This window comes from Colias croceus, chromosome 14, assembly GCF_905220415.1.
Source record: "Colias croceus chromosome 14, ilColCroc2.1".
Lineage (NCBI taxonomy): Eukaryota > Metazoa > Arthropoda > Insecta > Lepidoptera > Pieridae > Colias > Colias croceus.
This window is the reverse complement of record NC_059550.1, coordinates 8,808,778-8,828,003: the sequence shown is the minus strand read 5'-3', so window position 1 is coordinate 8,828,003 and position 19,226 is coordinate 8,808,778. Positions and strand designations below refer to the sequence as shown.

The 19,226-nt window shown below is 32.2% G+C and overlaps 1 protein-coding gene across 1 annotated transcript; it reads right to left on the bottom strand.

Annotated features, from left to right (window-relative positions):
* Positions 1-1,226: 1,226 nt before the first annotated feature.
* On the bottom strand, positions 1,227-4,812 carry LOC123697512 (ADP-dependent glucokinase). Its single transcript, XM_045644052.1, has 3 exons — positions 4,293-4,812; positions 3,582-4,024; positions 1,227-3,170 (listed from the first exon to the last, which is right to left on the bottom strand). Exons 1-3 carry the CDS (start codon positions 4,625-4,627, stop codon positions 2,479-2,481), a joined length of 1,470 nt encoding a protein of 489 aa, XP_045500008.1. The 5' UTR covers positions 4,628-4,812; the 3' UTR covers positions 1,227-2,478.
* Between the last annotated feature and the right edge of the window lie 14,414 nt (positions 4,813-19,226).

Here is a 19,226-nt window from a genome sequence, read left to right as displayed (position 1 = left end):
TTCACTCGCCTTCGTAGCTTCGGCTTTTTGGTCGCCTTTGGCGACCAGCCTCAGCCACTCCGGCTCGCTTGACTGCCTGCTCCTCAGCACACGCGGGCGCCACGCTCCTCCGCGCCTCCGACTTTTTTAATACACTCTAGTGTATGACAGACAAGTACCACATGGAATCGGGGTGGACAGATTCAGTTCTGTTACTAACAATTTGTGTGCAATATACATACAATAAAAAAAAACATTTTTTAATAATTATACATGTTTGATACAATTTACAAGGGCAATGAATGGATCAATTTTATTTTTTTCCAATCAGCGTCTCCACATATTATATTCTTTAATAATATCATCGAAGTTTTGGTGGTTATAGTTTAAAAAATATATATACAACACGCCACTGGGACTCAATTCTTTGAGTATGAGTCCCATCAGGGGCAACAAATGGGTTGTCTTGGTCTGAGTGATTAACTTTTTTAAAAACATACCCATGTTGCCCCAATCATATACTACTCGCCAATAATCCGTATGAATTGTTGTCCCCAGTAATATGCTTTTGAATGAACTATGAAGGAACTATGGTTTTTAATGTACATTTTGACATTTGTTATCTCTTTCAAACACAATTCTTGTAGGTAGTTTTGTCAATGTAACTCAAACAATTTTGAATATAACCTCAAAAATTAAAATTAAGATTTCTCTGTAATTACACGTTTCCGCACGAAAAGCCGCTAATGTATGTTTCGGGGCATTATTATCGATCGAAAAAAATTAAAATCACGCCGAAATTCGTGCCGCAAGTTTCTAAAGTCAACCCCACTAGAATAAGTTGTGTTGCCAAGAGTTAACTCTTGAATTTTTAATTATTATATTTACAATACTTACAGACATACTAGATGTGCCTGGATATGTTTGTTTATAGTAATTGGTGTATGTGTACTCATATAAGTAATTAGTCTTAAGTTTATGTTATGATGAATTATTGTTAGTTTACACATCATCCATGTTTTGGATATCAATTAACTAATTCAAGTTAGGTAACCTGTAATACTAAATATAAATTTATAGAATTTTCGAACCGCCCATCACTGCACAATTATAATATACACAATTTGTAATTTGTGGTTGTTATTGTACAAGAATTCATGTATACAATATTAGGAAAAAACTCACAAATTCTAGTCCAATATGTAAATAGTTTGGGGAAATTAATTTACCAAAAAATAAAACAACAATTTAAGAACATATTGATTTAATAAAAAGCCATTGGAGTGTATAATTTGTCCCAAGGAATGTTTGGAGTTTATAAATTAACATTAAACATTTTATAGTGTAAGATGTAACTATAGTTATCTTAGCTGTAACATTTATACCAATATTGTAACTCTTTGTCTATGAATAAACAAAAAAAATAATGTGTGGTTTTATTTTATTTCATCATGTGTTTTATAAAAATGATAATAGCTTCTTCTTCCTCTTTTCGTCAAAATTTTGTTCAATTGAAGAAGAGGTCTTCAAATTAACCCTTGGAAAACATAATTAAATTACTAAAATTTATCTAGTAATAAGTAACAGGTCCATCATTTATAATTCCCAAATATTTATCCGATCTGTTAACCACTACATCGTTACAAAATCCAATGATTATCCCAAGCTGTGCATTTACCTTATAAAAACAAATAACATTTTCCGAAAATTCCCCATGTGCCATCTAATCCCAAAAATAGAGGAAACACTATACATTTTCAAACTAGCAAATAAACATAGGTACTTAATTATATTCTTTTCATACATTTAACTAAAAAAGATAATTTTTGAAAAATTTATTTAATATTAATTTTTAATTTAGATCAACCTCCTTCCATGTGCAATAGTGAGTGAATTATTGCAAAGACATAAATTGCTTTAAGTTACATCTAAATAGGAAACAATTATTGCTATAAATAAATCATAGTTTATTCAATAAATTTTGATCAATTGTTATTAATACGCAAGTTTCTCTATCAATATAAGTAATTGATCATCATATTTACAAAAATTAATGTAGAAATTTTAAGTCTAATAAATAGTAAAGTGAACATTAAAGAACAATAAATATTCAATTAAGACAGACAATATTAAGTGATATTAATAAGCTTATATAATATTTGTGCATAACCAAAGATGTGGCATGGCACACATTAAAAAAATCGAAATTTTATTATGCAAATAAATAAATAACTAATGACTTAAATTCTTCTTACGGCATGAGATGTGAGCATAAACTTCCCAACAGTAAAATTATTTCTAAGTGATTCAAATAATATTATGTCTATCTTGTATGTATGTAACAACTTTAAAATATATTTGTTAACAATAAAAATGTTTGTGAATAATCACGTGATATGCACTATTATTGCTATGGTTTTGATCTTGAAATTGATTTGTTCATTGCTTACATAATGTTCCTGCCCACTTCTAGCCTTTAGTAACTTGTTTTGACTATTATCATTTCTCCACCTGTAAAACTAAACCAGCTGCTGATATGTTATCTCCTGCGCCTGCAGTCAGCTGAGCCTCTGTACATATAAGTACTGGAGCTACACAAATTTCCACCCTATCCCCATCTAAAACTTCCTCCCAACATGCCACTGGCTTAGTTGGCTCGAAGAACACTCTACTATTGTTATCATTGTCAGTTGTTGTTGAGAAACTATCATCCAGTAATAATTTGGACTTATCGAGTGATATTTTCTGACTGTTGCAAACATATCTGTGTGCTGTCAATGAGGCTTTAGCAGCCGCAGCTTCTGTCCGTTTCCAATCTGAATTCTTAACTGTTAAAATAGCTTGGTACGCTAATGTATGCACATGGATACGCGTTATTTTTCTTTTGCTATTGAATTCTATATTTTTCTGGCGTATGAGATGGAATGTTTTTCGCATTTGGTCCAATGCAGTCGCTACACGTGGGTTAGAGTCGGCGACTACCATAACTTCGCCGTATTCTAGTACGTTGTATAAATTCGAGAGCTCTTGTTCATTCATACCCACCGAGTCAACGAATGGTAATACTTTCGTAGTCAAATGCGTGAGAAGTTCCAAGTCAACGTAGCTCGCCATTTCAAAATGTGAGAGTGTGTTGAGAGGCTGTGATAGAATTTGTTCCTTGACTAGATATAATCTTTCTGCTCTCAAATCTGGAACATAAAAGTTTTTTTTTTATATATTATGTATTGTGTATAGGATTAAAGCATTTTAAGAAAAATTTGATTTTTAAAACAACATTCTAATAAATTACTTGCAACAAAATAACTTTAAACTTTCTTTCTTATTTATAAATGGAATATTTTACAAAGCGTGGCAGATAACAGTTTAAAATGTTTTCCATATTGCTTTCAAAAATTTAAAAAATGCAGTTTAATTAAAATTGATTGTCAAAAATATCCAATTATTATTTTTTTGTGAGTATGAGTGGATGTTTGTTGTTCTTTCTCATCATTTTCTAGTAAAAAAAATGCAAAAAGGTAGACGAAACTAGGAATTAGCTCATAGTTATTTTGTTTTGTATACAAGAGAAGTATAACATACATAATCAAAACTTAGTTTACCTCTTCCATTCTGTTTAAACGGAAAATTATCCATCATTTGTAGCCCGCTGATAACCAGAAGATTTGGTGTGAACTTCACCAAATGTTCACCAAGCTTCTCCAATGAACTTAAGAGAGGATTATTCTCATCATTATGCATAATATATCTATTAGCTCGGGGAGATTTATACGCCCCAAATCGTTCATCAGCCTTGTACTCAAGTATCATGTGAATATCGTCTTTTACTTCTTCATTTTCTTCACCGCCAACTATTTCAATGTCTTTTGGAATGTATGTTTTGAGTTTGTTACTCATTTTTGCGGCTAACAAAACTTTCCAGCCTTCCATGAAGAATCGTTTCGCCATCAACGGAGCATTGCCGCCAATCGCCCATCTTGTGTCTGATAATTTTAATGCTTGTTCCACTAATTCATCATATAGTTCACTGTTGGACATGAATCGCCTGGAATAAAAAAATTATCACTTGAGTATTAAAGAATTTTGTTACTTTATGAGCATGCAATAAAGTTCTTATAATATAAGATAAGAACTTCATATCATGAATACTAAAAGGATTCATATGTAATACAACTGCTTAATCTTTTTTTGAATGTCAATACAATTACATAAGATTATTTTCCGTATAGTCTTCCAGTAATTTTTAATAATTTCAAACAAATTATATACCTTTCATGAATAACAATCAGCTTTACATAACTTAAAATACTCACTCTGCTGCAGCTCCATGTTTGAAGAAATAGGCAAAGCTTTTCAAGAATTCCTGCTTAGTAGTTATTTCGTTGAAATGTTCGGGAGCCCCCTTCAAGTCCCTGTGGTCCAATAATGCTGTTGCATTAACAAATAAATCATGACAAGCGCCATATCCGAGCGCGACTTTCGGCTGATTTATACCGACACCAACCGAATTTTCCTTTTCCAAAAACAATAGGTGCTCCTTTACTGGAGATAACCTTACGTCGCCAACATCATTCTTCCTATAATACACTGCGTATAACACAATACAGAAAGATAGAATCGAACCTAATTTGATCGGCGTTCCGGCCATTGTTGCTAATTATATATGAATGGATAGGTAACTGGAATGTATTGTACAGGTCTGTTTTATTGTTAACGATTCACGTCATCTCATTTTAATTTTAATGCGTAAATAATGAAATTGACGATTTTATTGTTTCAATGAAAAACACTCCACTTGGCTGACAATGCAACTCCTAGTAATTTTGTCTTGTGTCAACGTCAGCTGACATCTCTCACGACTGTCAAATTGTCTATTATTTTTTAAATGTCGTGTCGTGTGCGTGGTTTTGGGCTTAAAAATTTTAATTAGCCTATTGTGAGCCCATTGCAACTCATTGCACTGGGCATTTTTCCGTAATTTTTAAAATGCTTTGATAAATCAATACAATATGATATTTTCGGCGTGTAAAAGATATTTATAATTCAATGAAAGCTGGAACCAACCCTATTTGTTAAAATATATTTAAAAAATTAGGCGATAATTTCGGTTTTGGTGATAAGTAAACATTTAAAATCGGCTGTGTTGTTTTATATTAGCAATCACAATTCACAAGTACATAAACAAAAACGAAAAACTACCTATACCTCTCTTTCATATTATTGTAGCTAAGTTAAACATAAGTATTTTATTTTGTACTTATACCTACGTACCTACCCAGTACCTACCATTACCAACCACAGTACTAACAAACCAAAGAATACCCGTACCTAGCAATAATAATTATTACTATGAATAGGTAGTAAGTTTAAATAAGTTTTCGGTCATAATATTTGAATTCATTCAGAATACTTGTGTATGTATTTTGATGTGAGATGATATTTTACAGTATCATAGTAGGATGTTGGATGTTCTAACGTCCGTCTTATTGAAACAGCCGCTTCATTATGCTTCGTTGATTGTTGCAACTTGTAGTAGACGACCTTTAAAGGGCACGATATGGTTATAAATATGTTTAGTTCAAAATATAACTAATATCAGTATATTATTCACAGGACTATAAATATATACGTGACTCAATTCACGACTGGATTCAATAGTGGCACCTATGCCTTATATGGCGATTGACCAAAGAAGTAGGTACTCATAGACTGTTTTATGATCCAACTGATTGATTGATCACTTTATCGCTAATTTGCGACACCGTTTCGTCAAAATTGATTTATTTTTTTCACGTACTTGTAGGTACTTAGTTTTGCTTTTTCTTGTGAAATCGTTGTACTATGGCCTTAGATTCTATGGCTTTTTGGCCGAACATTATACCATATTATCACAGGTATTATAGCGATATAACTACCTACCTATTTATTTATCAAAAAGGTTAGGTATTAAAATTTTAAATACATAGGTACATAACTTCTAAAAAATGATTTTATTATTTATTAAAAAATAAACTTACTTATTATACAAATTGTCTAAGCAAATTATTGTCTATAAAAGCCCTTTCAAGTTTCAATAGACACGGCGTTAGAATGTATTTAAAAATGCTGATGATGATGACTAGGTAAATATTTCTAAAATAATGAAACAGGTGAACTTCAGGTGAAATACCCAATAATGTCAATATTATCTACATTGCTTTTTTCAAAATACAACTAGGTACTAGGTACCTATATTGTTTGAATTACGTTTATCATTCAAATGCTTTTTTTATACACATAAATATCTACTTCTAACGAAGTAAGTAGGTTTAAAACATCTCTGAAGTTATTTATTACAAAATATCGTCCAGTAATCCAGTTGAAGTGGCGCCATATAAACGTTTATTATAAATGTCCGACACTCCCTCTAAATATATATCAAACCAAGTATTACTCAGAATAAATCAAGCAAACATCTCGTGTGTGAAACTAAACCGAATTACCTTTTATAGAAGTCAATCGATAAACTGTTATTTAAGTTTTAATAGAAGGTCGTATTGGATATAGGTGAATAGTTGATTCATGCTTTTTGTATTGTCTATGGCTTTAATGATTTATTGTTGTTGTAGTACTTAGGGCGTAAAATATCCTTAAATTAAATACATGATAAATGATTAGATTAAGTACTTTTAAATTTAGCAAACCCATTCATTGAAATACAATAAAGTAAAGATTTCAATTCTTCATAAATTAATGTTACTTACCTAGGTATCTAAAATATTTGATTTATTCAGTGAACATCAATATGTAGGTAATACATGGTAATACTAATATTTGTATACCGGTATAAAACATTCGAATTTAGATTTTCGTGGCGCCGCCCGCGTATTTAAAACTAGCTGCTCCGCGCGGTTTCACCCCTGTGGGTCCACTCCTGTTGGTCGTAGCGTGATGACTAGACATCGGATTATATGCACTAACAAAATGCCAAAATATGCATGCAAATATGCACTAAAAAAGGCCGAAATATGCACTAAAAACGGCCGATATGCCTAAAATATGCACAATACAAAATCAAAAAACAGCGAAGTTTTCTTAAAATTAAGTATAGTTTTTGTGGCATTATATAATTAAGCTTTTTTAGCAAATTTTCGAGCGCAAATTTGTGACGTTTTTCACCCGCGAGCCCAGTGTTGCCACCTTTCGGGGTAAATTTAGGCCTTTTTTGGAATTCAACCCGTGTTTTAAGTTTTTAGCCCCAAAAGGGTAATCTAGCCCTATTTTCAATGGCTCAAAATTTACTTAAATGGAGCCCATTTCGTAATTTTTTGCCATTTTACCATGCCAAAGTAGTGTTTGTTTACTTGCTGAGCGTTCTGATTGGCTAATAAAGGTTTGTCAACCAATTAAAACTCCCGCTACTTAACGAAATATGCACGATTGGAGGAAAAAGGCTAAAATATGCACTAACGGCGTAATTAGAGAGTTATATGCATTTGCATATGCAAACATGCAAATGCATATAATCCGATGTCTAGTGATGACTGATGATATATAACCTATTGGCCTTCCTCCATAAATGAGCTAAGTATCTAACACCGAAAGAATTTTTCAAATCGGACCAGTGATTAGCGCGTTCAAACAAACAAAAATACAAACTCTTCAGCTATAGATAGTACAATATCGAACCGGGATAAGATTCGTATCTTATCCCGGTATATATAATCGCCCAAGTAAAGGCAATTTCATACACGGTGTAAGTAGGTACATAGGAAATAAATTCTGGTTGTAATTTCAACACATTCAACCGTTTACCCTACAGGCTGAGTGTTTTCACTGAACTATATTAATTGAGGTTAATTAAGTTTATTTCAAATAGTGGGAAAGCTGTAAACGCCTATCATTATTCAATTGAAATCGATTCTATTGCAAGTATTAAATACATCGTGAGAACTAACACAAACTGATTAATAGAAATAAAAATAAAATTTTATCATAAATTCTATGAAGCCGCTTCTTGTTTTGTAGGTACCTTTTAAAATATTAAAAGATTATTCACCTGTATATCCTACTAATATTATAAATGCGAAAGTTTGTATGGATGTATGGATGTTTAAAAACTAAAAACTAAACTAAAACTAAACTAAACTAAACTAAACTAAACTCTTTCACGTAAAAACTACTGAACCGATTACAATGAAATTTAGCACACATATAGAGGGTAACTTGGATTAACACATATGATAGTTTTTATCCCGGAAATCCCACGGGAACGGGAACTATGCGGGTTTTCAAACGCGGTTTTGCAAACGCGGGCGAAGCCGCGGGTGGAAATCTAGTTTAAACATAGATTCTTTGAAATCATGGACCAATATACCTACTCAAGTACCTATATCAACTCAACTATGTATATTGGTCCATGTTTGAAATCAATTGACAATTATTGCTGAATCAAATTTTATGCTTATAATAATATGTAGATGTAGAGCCTACGTCAATATTTACTATACTGTAATTCTGATGATAACCTACAACAAAACTTCATAAGTTAAAATCCGTGCAGCGGTTTGGGCTGTATTTCATAAAAACAAATCCCTCCTTTCTTCCGAGTCGGGTGAAAATAAACAGATTTCACCTCTGCATTAGAGGAAGATGTCTATTGTCTATCTCGTAGCCCTGAGACTACTCACCTCGATTCAGGTCTTGTTAAGATTGTGCTGAATAATGAAAATGGCTATAGAATTTTACATAAAACCAAGGAATTGATTGTACATTTTATTATAGTTAATATTATTAGTTTTAGCGCAATGTGGCAGACACCCGCGTTAGTAGGTATCAGGTGTACATACTATTAGGTCCATAATAATTTATAAGCTTACTTTTTTTATCTAAATCAGCTTATTTTCAGGACCAACATCACCACATAGTATAAAACAAAGTCGTTTTCTCTGTCCCTATGTCCCTATGTACCTACGTATTTTGATGCGGTTTTTTTAAATAAATAAAGTGATTCAAGAGGAAGGTTTTAGTATAGGTAATTATAATTTATTAGGTTTTAGACAAAGCGGGCGAAGCCGCTAGTTGCTGAATATATCAAATAGGTAGAGATCATTACGACCAACATGTATGAATGGCACATATTTTACTCGTAATAATTGTCAGCTGATTATGACTTCAATCAATCAGTATCACCTTAATTAACGGTAAACGCATCGAAAAAACAAATTAATACGCGAATCGTGTTAGTTATGCGTTGAAAACCGTTTTCTGAGCTAAACGCGTCATTAGAACCGAGAAAAATATGATATACTGTGAACAGAAATCCTGTAGACGTGACCAGGCGGGTTTTTGTGTGAATTTTTTGAATGCTCATACATTTTAAAGGCTAAAAAATAATCAAGAAGTAACACAGCAGTTTCGATCGAACTGATTGTGTATAAGAAGTTGGAAAATGATTTGTAAACAACCTTGAGTCTCCCAATTAGTAGCTTCTGGAATTCTCGAGACATATCTTTAGTCCTGTCACAGGATGCTTTCATCAAAGAATGAATCGTGTGATTTAATAAATTTTAGTCGTTACAGACATAGGATTTTGAAATCGTAACTAGGTAATTGTACAAATTATGTTTTTATTGAAGTGAAACTTCTTTATCGGGGTTGGAAAAAAATGTAGTGTAACATTTTTTCGTGACGCGTGACATTTTTCCGATACGCGCCATCTTTTTCTTATCCCTACCACGCGTGATTCGACGTCCCTATTTCTGTAAAGTTGCATAGGTATTACAGTAAATTATTTTTTGAAAAATAAGGTCATAAAGAAGTTTCACTTCTTACGCGTGTACACTAGTACACGCACACATTTTTATTTATTGATTAAAATTCGATTTTCAATTTAGATAAGACATTTTTTTTATTATTCGAACACAAACATTATATCAATACATATTATGACGTTTGGTATTGTTTTATACGATTACGGTACAATAACTACCTATAAATCATACGTTTTGAGAATGCCGAGAACGAGTACTATAGAATAGGCTTTATAAGTGTTTGAGGTCAGCATCATATAAAAAATAGAAGCTCAAGAATTAAAACATAATATGGCGACTTAAATTAAGCTCTTAAAGACATTAACATGCATTTAAATTGATCGTTTAAATATGTATATGTTTAAACCACAGATTAAGTATTATAGTTACTAGGTACGTAAGTTTAAACTACCGCTTTTTCAAATATGCAATATCTTCTGATTAAGGAAATTCAGAAGATTTTTCCTTAATCTCCTTTTTTAGTTTTTCTGAGAAAAAATGTAGGTATAAACCTTTGGTTAAAAAAATAAAAAATGTTATGTAAATATTTTTTCTTTTATTTCGCAATTTATGTTTGTAATTAGATTAATGTAGGTGTTTTCTGATGGAATCCAGAGATAAAGAAGATTCAAAGGTAATTTGCATTTTTAACGTAAATGGAAATAATCTATTGCATTGCTAATTAACTCTATTTGGCTTTAATGCCTTGGGCGAATTTTTTGCTGAATCAATTCCATGCCACGTTGTTTAAATAACTTACTAAATAATTAAATTAAACGAGGACTAAACATGTTAGTTTTTTGTTAAACGTTAAATAAGTTTTGTAGTGAAACAAAAAACTAACATTCTTTCATTCTTCAAAAAATATTTGTTAAAATTAACTTCTTTTGTAAAATAAATTTTGGTTATAGATAGGGAGGCGAAGAGGGGAATTTTCTGTAATACTCGAGCGTGGCAGTTTAAGATATGAGAGTTACCTTAGACCTAATAGAACAACCTTGTTAACTATTTAGCTCTATATGTAGTGACGCGCGCCTAGGATAGACGATCAGATTAGTAAAAAAAAATCGATAGTCTGAAATACTCGAGCGCGTCAGATTAAGATATTGGGGGTTGATTTTAGTGTTTTAAGACTAAATTTAACTAATCTGACCATAAGTCCTTGACGCCGCCGAGTTATAGGGTCGCGAACTTGTAAAAAAAAAACGTTAATCCGGCATTCTCGAGCGCGATTGTTTTTATTTTTATTTTGAAGATTAAAATCTAAAACTTATTAAAAATACAAAATCTGCCGGTTTCCGCATGACCGGAAGTCTGGAGCAGCCATTTCATCTTCCGAAAAACACGTTGCAGCATATAAGTTGCGAACTTTACTTTTTACAAAAAATTAGTTTAAATAAACAAAAAAGGTAATTTTATTTTACAAAAAAAGGTCTCTTTTCATTTTTGTCCAAAGTTAAAACTTTTTTTACTTGAAGCATCAAGAAACTCAAACTCCCGGTTTTTTGAGTATATCTCGAAAACTGAGGGTGTTAAGAAAAATTGATATGAAATAACGATGATTAAAAAAAAGAAACCCACAAACCTTTTTCGGTCAGATTAAGAGAACCCACCAACATTTTTGTCAGATTAAGAAAATATGCTTTCAGGATACCGAGATAAACCTCCCCTATGAAAATCTGACGCGCTCGAGTATTTCAAAAGGACTCTTTTTTTCTGCATTTTCAAAAATTCATCATAACTTATCGTCATGTCGTAATCGTCAGTTTTTTTAAGGGGAGCTTCCTTGGGGCCTACTTAACAACCCTTCCGAAAATCTGACGCGCTCGAGTAAATTTTTTTTTTGGGCATTTTTGACGAATTTATATGCCTAGCCCCACCACGCAAACCGGCAGATTAGTGTACCGTTGTTATCAGAGGCACTTGGGGCATACGTAGTATGAATATCTGACGCGCTCGAGAATGCCCAAGTAACTGTTTTTTTTTACATTTTTGAAAATCCGTACACGCCAAACCCACCGCTAAAATGGTTTTTACAATAGAAGCTTTTCTTTTCGAAATTATTTTCTCTTTCGATTTTGATAAGTCTCGACGACGCCGTTGAATTACGCCATTTAGCTACCTCGCCTCCCTATCTATTATACCTACTCATGTTATCTGTCCAACTTAGGAAAATATAAAAATAATTTGTATATTTTATTATAATCAACTAGTTAGTTATATCATGAACATATTTTATTAATGCTTAATACATCCATATAATTCTATAAAATACGTAATAAAATCTTTAAAAAGTTCATGTTCGGTACTAGATCTAATTTTAACTTCACGCTCTATGATTGCGTTAATTATTAAAATATTATTGTCCGTTAAAAGGTTAAGGAACCTACTGGAGGTTTTTATCGTCTAATATTGCACGTGATTTTATTTTTCTGAGTTATATAAATGCATGTAGTTTCTAGATTCTACTCGGTTGATGGAAAAGTTTCGAACCAAAGTGCACCGATAGAAAAATCGCAAATTAGTATTCGCATTAGAACGTAAAAAATGATTACTGTTTAACTACCTCTAAGTACTTACGTTAGTATAACATTTTTAATAATTGTGTTTTCTTATGTAATTTTTTTTATAATTAGACTTACATGTACGAGATTAATAAATTTTAATAAGTTTTATGAACAATTACAAGGAATAAAGAACGATTTACATTACATTTTGGACTTACATTCCGTTACATGTCAAAGACAGTCCGATTTGATTTTATCCCGGGCATTGTAATAAAAAGCGGCATTTACCTTCATTAGTGTCAACAGCCAAGTCTGAACGGTGTGTAAAAATTGATAAGTATTGAAAGGTCATATTTAACACGTAATCGGTTGAAATACGAACAAGTCATTTGCCACAAACTGGATATCCTGACCTCGGTGTGATTCATGCGACCTGATAATACGGAGCCTCCTGCGACTACTGTGGATAACAACTTCGGACAATCCGAAATAAGATAGTATGGTATTAAGTACCTATCTATAGTTTTGTAAGTTTGCGAGGATAGTAAGCTGCCTAGCTGGATCTATGCTAAGATGCTCATTAGTCATCGGATCTACAGAAAATTAGGTACATAATTCGCTGGGGACAGGGGATAAAGAAAGAATAAAGTATTATTATTTTTTTGATCAAATGAAATTAAGTATTTCTTTTCAACTCGTGGCAATTTAACTAAAGCGCCCGATGACCTTTAGAAGTGTGATCTCATTTTGTTCGTCTCCAAATAAGGCTACAATTTGTTTACAATTTTGGCTGTCAAAATTAATAAAAAAAAAATGTAATTTTCCTGGTACCTACATTTAGAGATATCGACTACTCCTAAATAAATCTGTGACTTAATTGGATGAAGTGGAAAAAAAAAATTTTTTCTTAAATTTTTAACTCTTTAGTTTCAGTGGTCGAAATTTCGGTTCACCGGCGCCAGACAGTTACACCACAAGATTTCATCTCCAGCGGGTTATTTGGAGGCAACAATACGTGACTACCATATTTGGCACCACTTTATACTTTTTAACTTGATTTTCACCTTAAAAATTCTTAATCTCAGCGCGACATTTAATTGCGTTTTGTTTATCCAAATACGACGATAATTCCTTAAATGTTTATTTTAAACCGCGCGTGTTTTGATCTGTATCAAAGCACGCTTACAATCTCGCTTAGGTAACACGATTTACAGTTACAATTATTTTGTAGTTACAATTAATTTAGTTCACACTCATTAAGTGAGCTAAGTTATTATCTCGATACCAATAAACGTGTAAACTTATGTATTTAATGAGATTTTTATTCAAGATTAACGATACCGCTGTGCAATAAGTTTCCTTCGCCTGCCGTGTTACGGGTTAATTAAAAAACTGTAAAATCTATGGTCGGGCGATGACAGATAAAAAAGATTTTATAAAAAAAAGGAAAAAAAAAACGTCGTTTCATCGATGTGAAATTAATTACGATTCAACGACATGAGTGAATTTACGCCTTAAATTTTCGTGTCCTTCCATTTTCGGCGGTTGATGACTGGTCGATGCCTTTTATAGAAAGATTTTTGGCTTTCGAAATGTTAAAGGGACGAGCGCCGTGTAGTCCCGCTGTATACCTTCTGCTATGCAAACACAAGTCAATGTTCGACAATAATTCGGCGAACAAGTTTTGTAATTGTATGTAATGTGGTGGTTATGTACCTTTTGGAACTAATTTTATAATAATTGTTCATGTAAATTCTTATAAAAAACGTAAATATCCAATTATAGCATGTAGGTTGCCAAATAGACAAAAATTTACTACTGTTAATAACGTTAAAAAGTTTTGAATGAATTTTTAATCTTTACTATTAATAATTACGATTTTTCCTTACATAGAAACAAAATATTAGAAAATATAACAACGTAAAGTCGGAAAGAGTACAAAAAATTATCCGTGAGATTCAACGCAACCTATTGAGCCCCGAGCGGCCCGATCGGGCCACGACACAATAGATTTTCTATTGTGTCTGTTATTCCGGGGCCTGAGTTATTAATAAAACTATTGAAAATAAAACTGAACCCAACATTTATTTAAGTTTATTTATTATTCAACAAGACTCCTTCTAGGAGCACTTTTGAATCGCCATACCTTTCTAGAATGATTTTTTTTTTGTAATTTTTCTGGGTTTACCGGTAGCATTAATTGAGCACTAATTAGTAACTCTAATCAATTTCACCACTACCGATTCTAAAGTGATCTTTCAGCTCTATGATTGCTCGTATCGTTATGTCCGCAGTTATGTATACTAAAAAAACTGAAAAAAAAAATTTTTTTTGAAAAATCTGTTTGCTTGTACAGGCAGCACTAATTGAGCACTAAATTATTTGCATATGTGCCCCTCGCTCCAACCGTATCATAGCGCGGTCACGAATGGTACACTGCTAGCTTATGAAAAGTTAGCAGTGTTCTCATTTTTAAAAACTGATATTTTTTTTTTGAAATATCTGTTTGCTTGTACATGCAGCACTAATTGAGCACTAAATTATTAGCAGATGTGCCCCTCGCTCCAACTGTATCATAGCGCGGTCACAAATGGTACACTGCTAGCTTAATGAAAAGTTAGCAGGTTAGCAGTGTTCTCATTTTTAGTCCTCCTATCACAGCACCAAATATCTGTTATCAGCACAAAATTAGCACTAAATGAGCACTAAATTTTGAAATATAATACGAGTGATTCTGCTGACTTGACCTTTCTAGCTAACAGACGTTTTCGTTTGAGCACTGACTGAGTTCTGTCCCAACAAAATACATAATATGTATTTATATTTCATATGAACTTAAAACTTATATAGAGAGATAGCTGAAATGGAATCAATTACTTAGTCGGGGTTTACAGAGGTATTATAAATTATTACCTATATTAGATTATAGGTAGGTAGTAGGTACTCAAAGAAAAGGAAAACAAACGATTTTATTCATATTTTTAAGATATTTGAATCTATACATTCATTTATTTCTTGAATACGTGAAGACGTGAACATTTCTACCAAACCAAAAGATTGAAGTGTAGGGTACCTATAGAATTTGTAGTAGAGGGCCACTATATTGATTTAAATTTAAGAGAAAATCGGTAAGTACTATGACCTTTCTGATCCATAACAATTTGCAAGCAAAGCGATGAATCATAGCACAATACGGTCTATCCCAATCACACGTACTTGCCATATACGGACGACGTCAGGTGGACGAACATAGTCGTGACGCGCGTATTCTAAGTTAGCTTAGGGCACATTTACATTTGCTTCGATTGTGCTTTGATTTATAGTACAGACCTTAAATAATATAATGTAGTCTTAATGTAGTATTTCAATTATTTTCAGCATTAAGAATGTTATTCTTTATGATGGTAACATAGGTACCGAAATAATTTTAAGAAATGTTTAAAAGTTCTGCACCACAATTTATCAAAATATGATCGGTTGTAAAAATATTTTAAAGTATAAAAACGTTGATTTATTGATAACTATTGCAAAAAGGGAAAATAGCATTAGAAAATATCATTTTTATATCAGGATTCAGGACTAATATAAAGCTTTACAGGATTATTATAAAGCTGAAGAGTTTCTTTGTTTGTTTGAACGCGCTAATCTCGGGAACTACTGGTCCGATTTGAAAAATTCATTCGGTGTTAGATAGCTAATTTATCGAGGAAGGCTATAGGCTATATAGCATCACGCTACGGCCAACAGGAGTGGAGCCACGGGGGTGAAACCGCGCGTAGCAGCTAGTAATAAATACATAAAGGCAGGTTTGTAAACAACTGAAAGCTTGGACAGTGGACTATAACTTAATTTTTTATATTTTTACTCAAAAAATTCTCAGAAAAAATATAATTATTATTCTGCCCGGTGTGAATGAACCCGTACCCATCTTGCGAAACGCGCACACACAATTGTGAGCCTTATTGCATTGAATTAGCCTCTCGTATCCTTAAAAGTAGAACGCTTTCAAGTGTAAAAAATCACGATTAATAGTTTATTTTGCAATTCTTCAATGGATCACATACTTTACGTATATGGTTGTGGCGTTTGTACCTACATTTGCATACGATTTCCACGTATAGCAATACCGAAAGATTTAAATTAGAATATCATTTAAGTACATCATACATCATGTAAGTACATTATTTCAAGTGCTTTGATCCGAATTGGGTCAATGTGCGGTGACATTTTGTTTTTTTTTTTAATAATGCAGAAGTGTCTTAGGTGACGAAGGAGTAGTCGTCTGCATAAATGAAACATATGGCAAGTATAATTATTATTGTGATAAGGGATAATCGATATTATTTTGGCTTTCGTTATAGGTTGGTATTTCAAGCTGATCTTAATTCCTAATGAAAATACTTATTATGAAAAAAGTTGAACTACCTATATTCCAAAAAATAAATATACTTAATCCGGCGTCCTTTTGTAGTGCCGCGTGAATTTAATTTAATTTTTCGTAACATTATTTTTTTAATCAAGATAAAAACACCAAGTTTCACCAAAGAACCCGCGTATAAAAAATTTCATCAAGATGGATAAAGCTGGTTTAGGAGCGAGAATTTTTGCTTTTTTACAAATTACAATATAATATGTATTATAAAAATATGTAAGTACTTAATATTATATGGTCTGTGCCTTGATCGTAAATTACGTAAGTATAGATATAATAAATGTTATATCTTTCCTGCTATATAAATGATCACACCTCTTGTTTCTGAAAAGAGCCTTCATCTCAAGTGTTTATCAATAGACAAGATAGACATAGTGTGAACTGTGAAGTCCCATGTCCTCAAGTGGGGTAAGGAGGCAGATGCATTATGCTTACATCTGTTTCACTGGTCGATTTTTCTTTAGGGACAAGTAGGTCTCAGCCTTCTGTGTCCTGCCAGACCGAGACATTTTTTTTTATTCGTCTCCACCGGCTATCGAACCCAGGACCCCTCGGTTTTACCCTCACGCGTTTACCACTGTACCAAGGAGGCAGTCATAGAGGTAGACATAGTTGATAAACATTCCTCAAAAGTTATCTGGTTTTGAAAACTAACCCTTGTGGGCGGTCTCTCTTTCTTTTTTCTCTTTTGATAAGTAATAACTAGCTAAGTATATATTAGTTTAATACTTATTAAGCTGTTTAAATCAGAATGTGATCTGTATCTTCGAATATAGGTAAGTAATCTAACAAATCCCACACTGTTCGCCCAGAGTTCGCTCGTGGGAGGATCGCAAAGTTGCCATCGTAAACTAACCTATTACGTAACTGGGTTTGAGTAATATTTTACTGTGCTATATATGAAGAAAATCGACATCATTATAATATAAAATATTGCTTTGCATTATGAGTGGTAGACACAATAGAATGAAACAATTATTATTTATTTATTTCGTACATTAACTACGTTCCAGGTAAAACTGTTCGTTTGTTTAGTTTAATACTTATTAAGCTGTTTAAATCAGAATGTGATCTGTATCTTCGAATATAGGTAAGTAATCTAACAAATCCCACACTGTTCGCCCAGAGTTCGCTCGTGGGAGGATCGCAAAGTTGCCATCGTAAACTAACCTATTACGTAACTGGGTTTGAGTAATATTTTACTGTGCTATATATGAAGAAAATCGACATCATTATAATATAAAATATTGCTTTGCATTATGAGTGGTAGACACAATAGAATGAAACAATTATTATTTATTTATTTCGTACATTAACTACGTTCCAGGTAAAACTGTTCGTTTGTTACTCGTAGTTACTAATCTAGATAAAAATCAAAATTATTGAACCCAAATTGAAATTTCCTTTAGTTTTCTTTTTCCTTAATTTTGGACTTTGGAGTAAGTAGCTAGTTGATTAAAAATAACGTTTGGATTTTTATTGCCTTTTAGGTGGTTCTAATTAGGTAAGTACTAGGTAAGTTTACACGGTCATATAGTGAGTTATAATATAAACGGTTTTGATATAAGTATTTGATACATCTTATATAAAAGGACACAAGTCTTAATATAGATTTTTACATATATTAATATGGATTCTGTATTTAATATGAAACATGGCAAGTAAACAACTACCTAGGTAATGACCTATTGAACCCCATAATTTGATGAGGCTAGTTTTACATAGGTACTGTTTATATTTTGTGAGGTTCTAAAAACTAGCCTCATCAAATTATGGGGTTCAATAGGTTATTAGTTGTTTGCTTTGTGAAAATAATTATATTATTCAAATTAAAAAAGTTATATTTTGGAATAAACATTGTTCTCTAAGGGAAAATAAAACAATTGAGTTTTCAGTCAACCTAAGAACTTAATACATCTTTGTAAATAAATTTCTGGACTGTCTGAAGAACTTGGCACACATTTAGATCTCATTTCTTTTTTTGGCAAATTAAGTCAACGATTGAACTCGGCTCCAATTTTTACATTTATGTTTTTGGTGGGATCTATTTTTTCTTACCCCAATTTGATAAGATAAGACTAAGACAGAACGTTTGCCGGGACAGCTAGTATATTAGCAGTAATTCCAAAATGAGACACTAGTATAATTTTAATAATTTATAAATTATTTAAATTATGCATATCGCATAAAGCTGTTCATTTTCAAGTAATACCTAATTAGGTAGACTAAAAAGCCCGTCCGCAAAACTTATCGCGGTTATCACTGGGAAAACATTATTATTGTCAATACTCAATATCATATTATACTAATTTTATATCAATCCTCAATAAATGCCTTTGTACAATATGAATAATGCCTTTAAATACTAAAATTAACAAACAATTTTCTAAAGTCACACAAAATTATAGCATCAATTAAAAAATTCTCCTACTAACTAATTACGTGTAATTTTTCCGCAAAGGTTATATATTTTCCATTAAAACAAAGTTGACATGTCACATGTAGGGTCGGGCACGA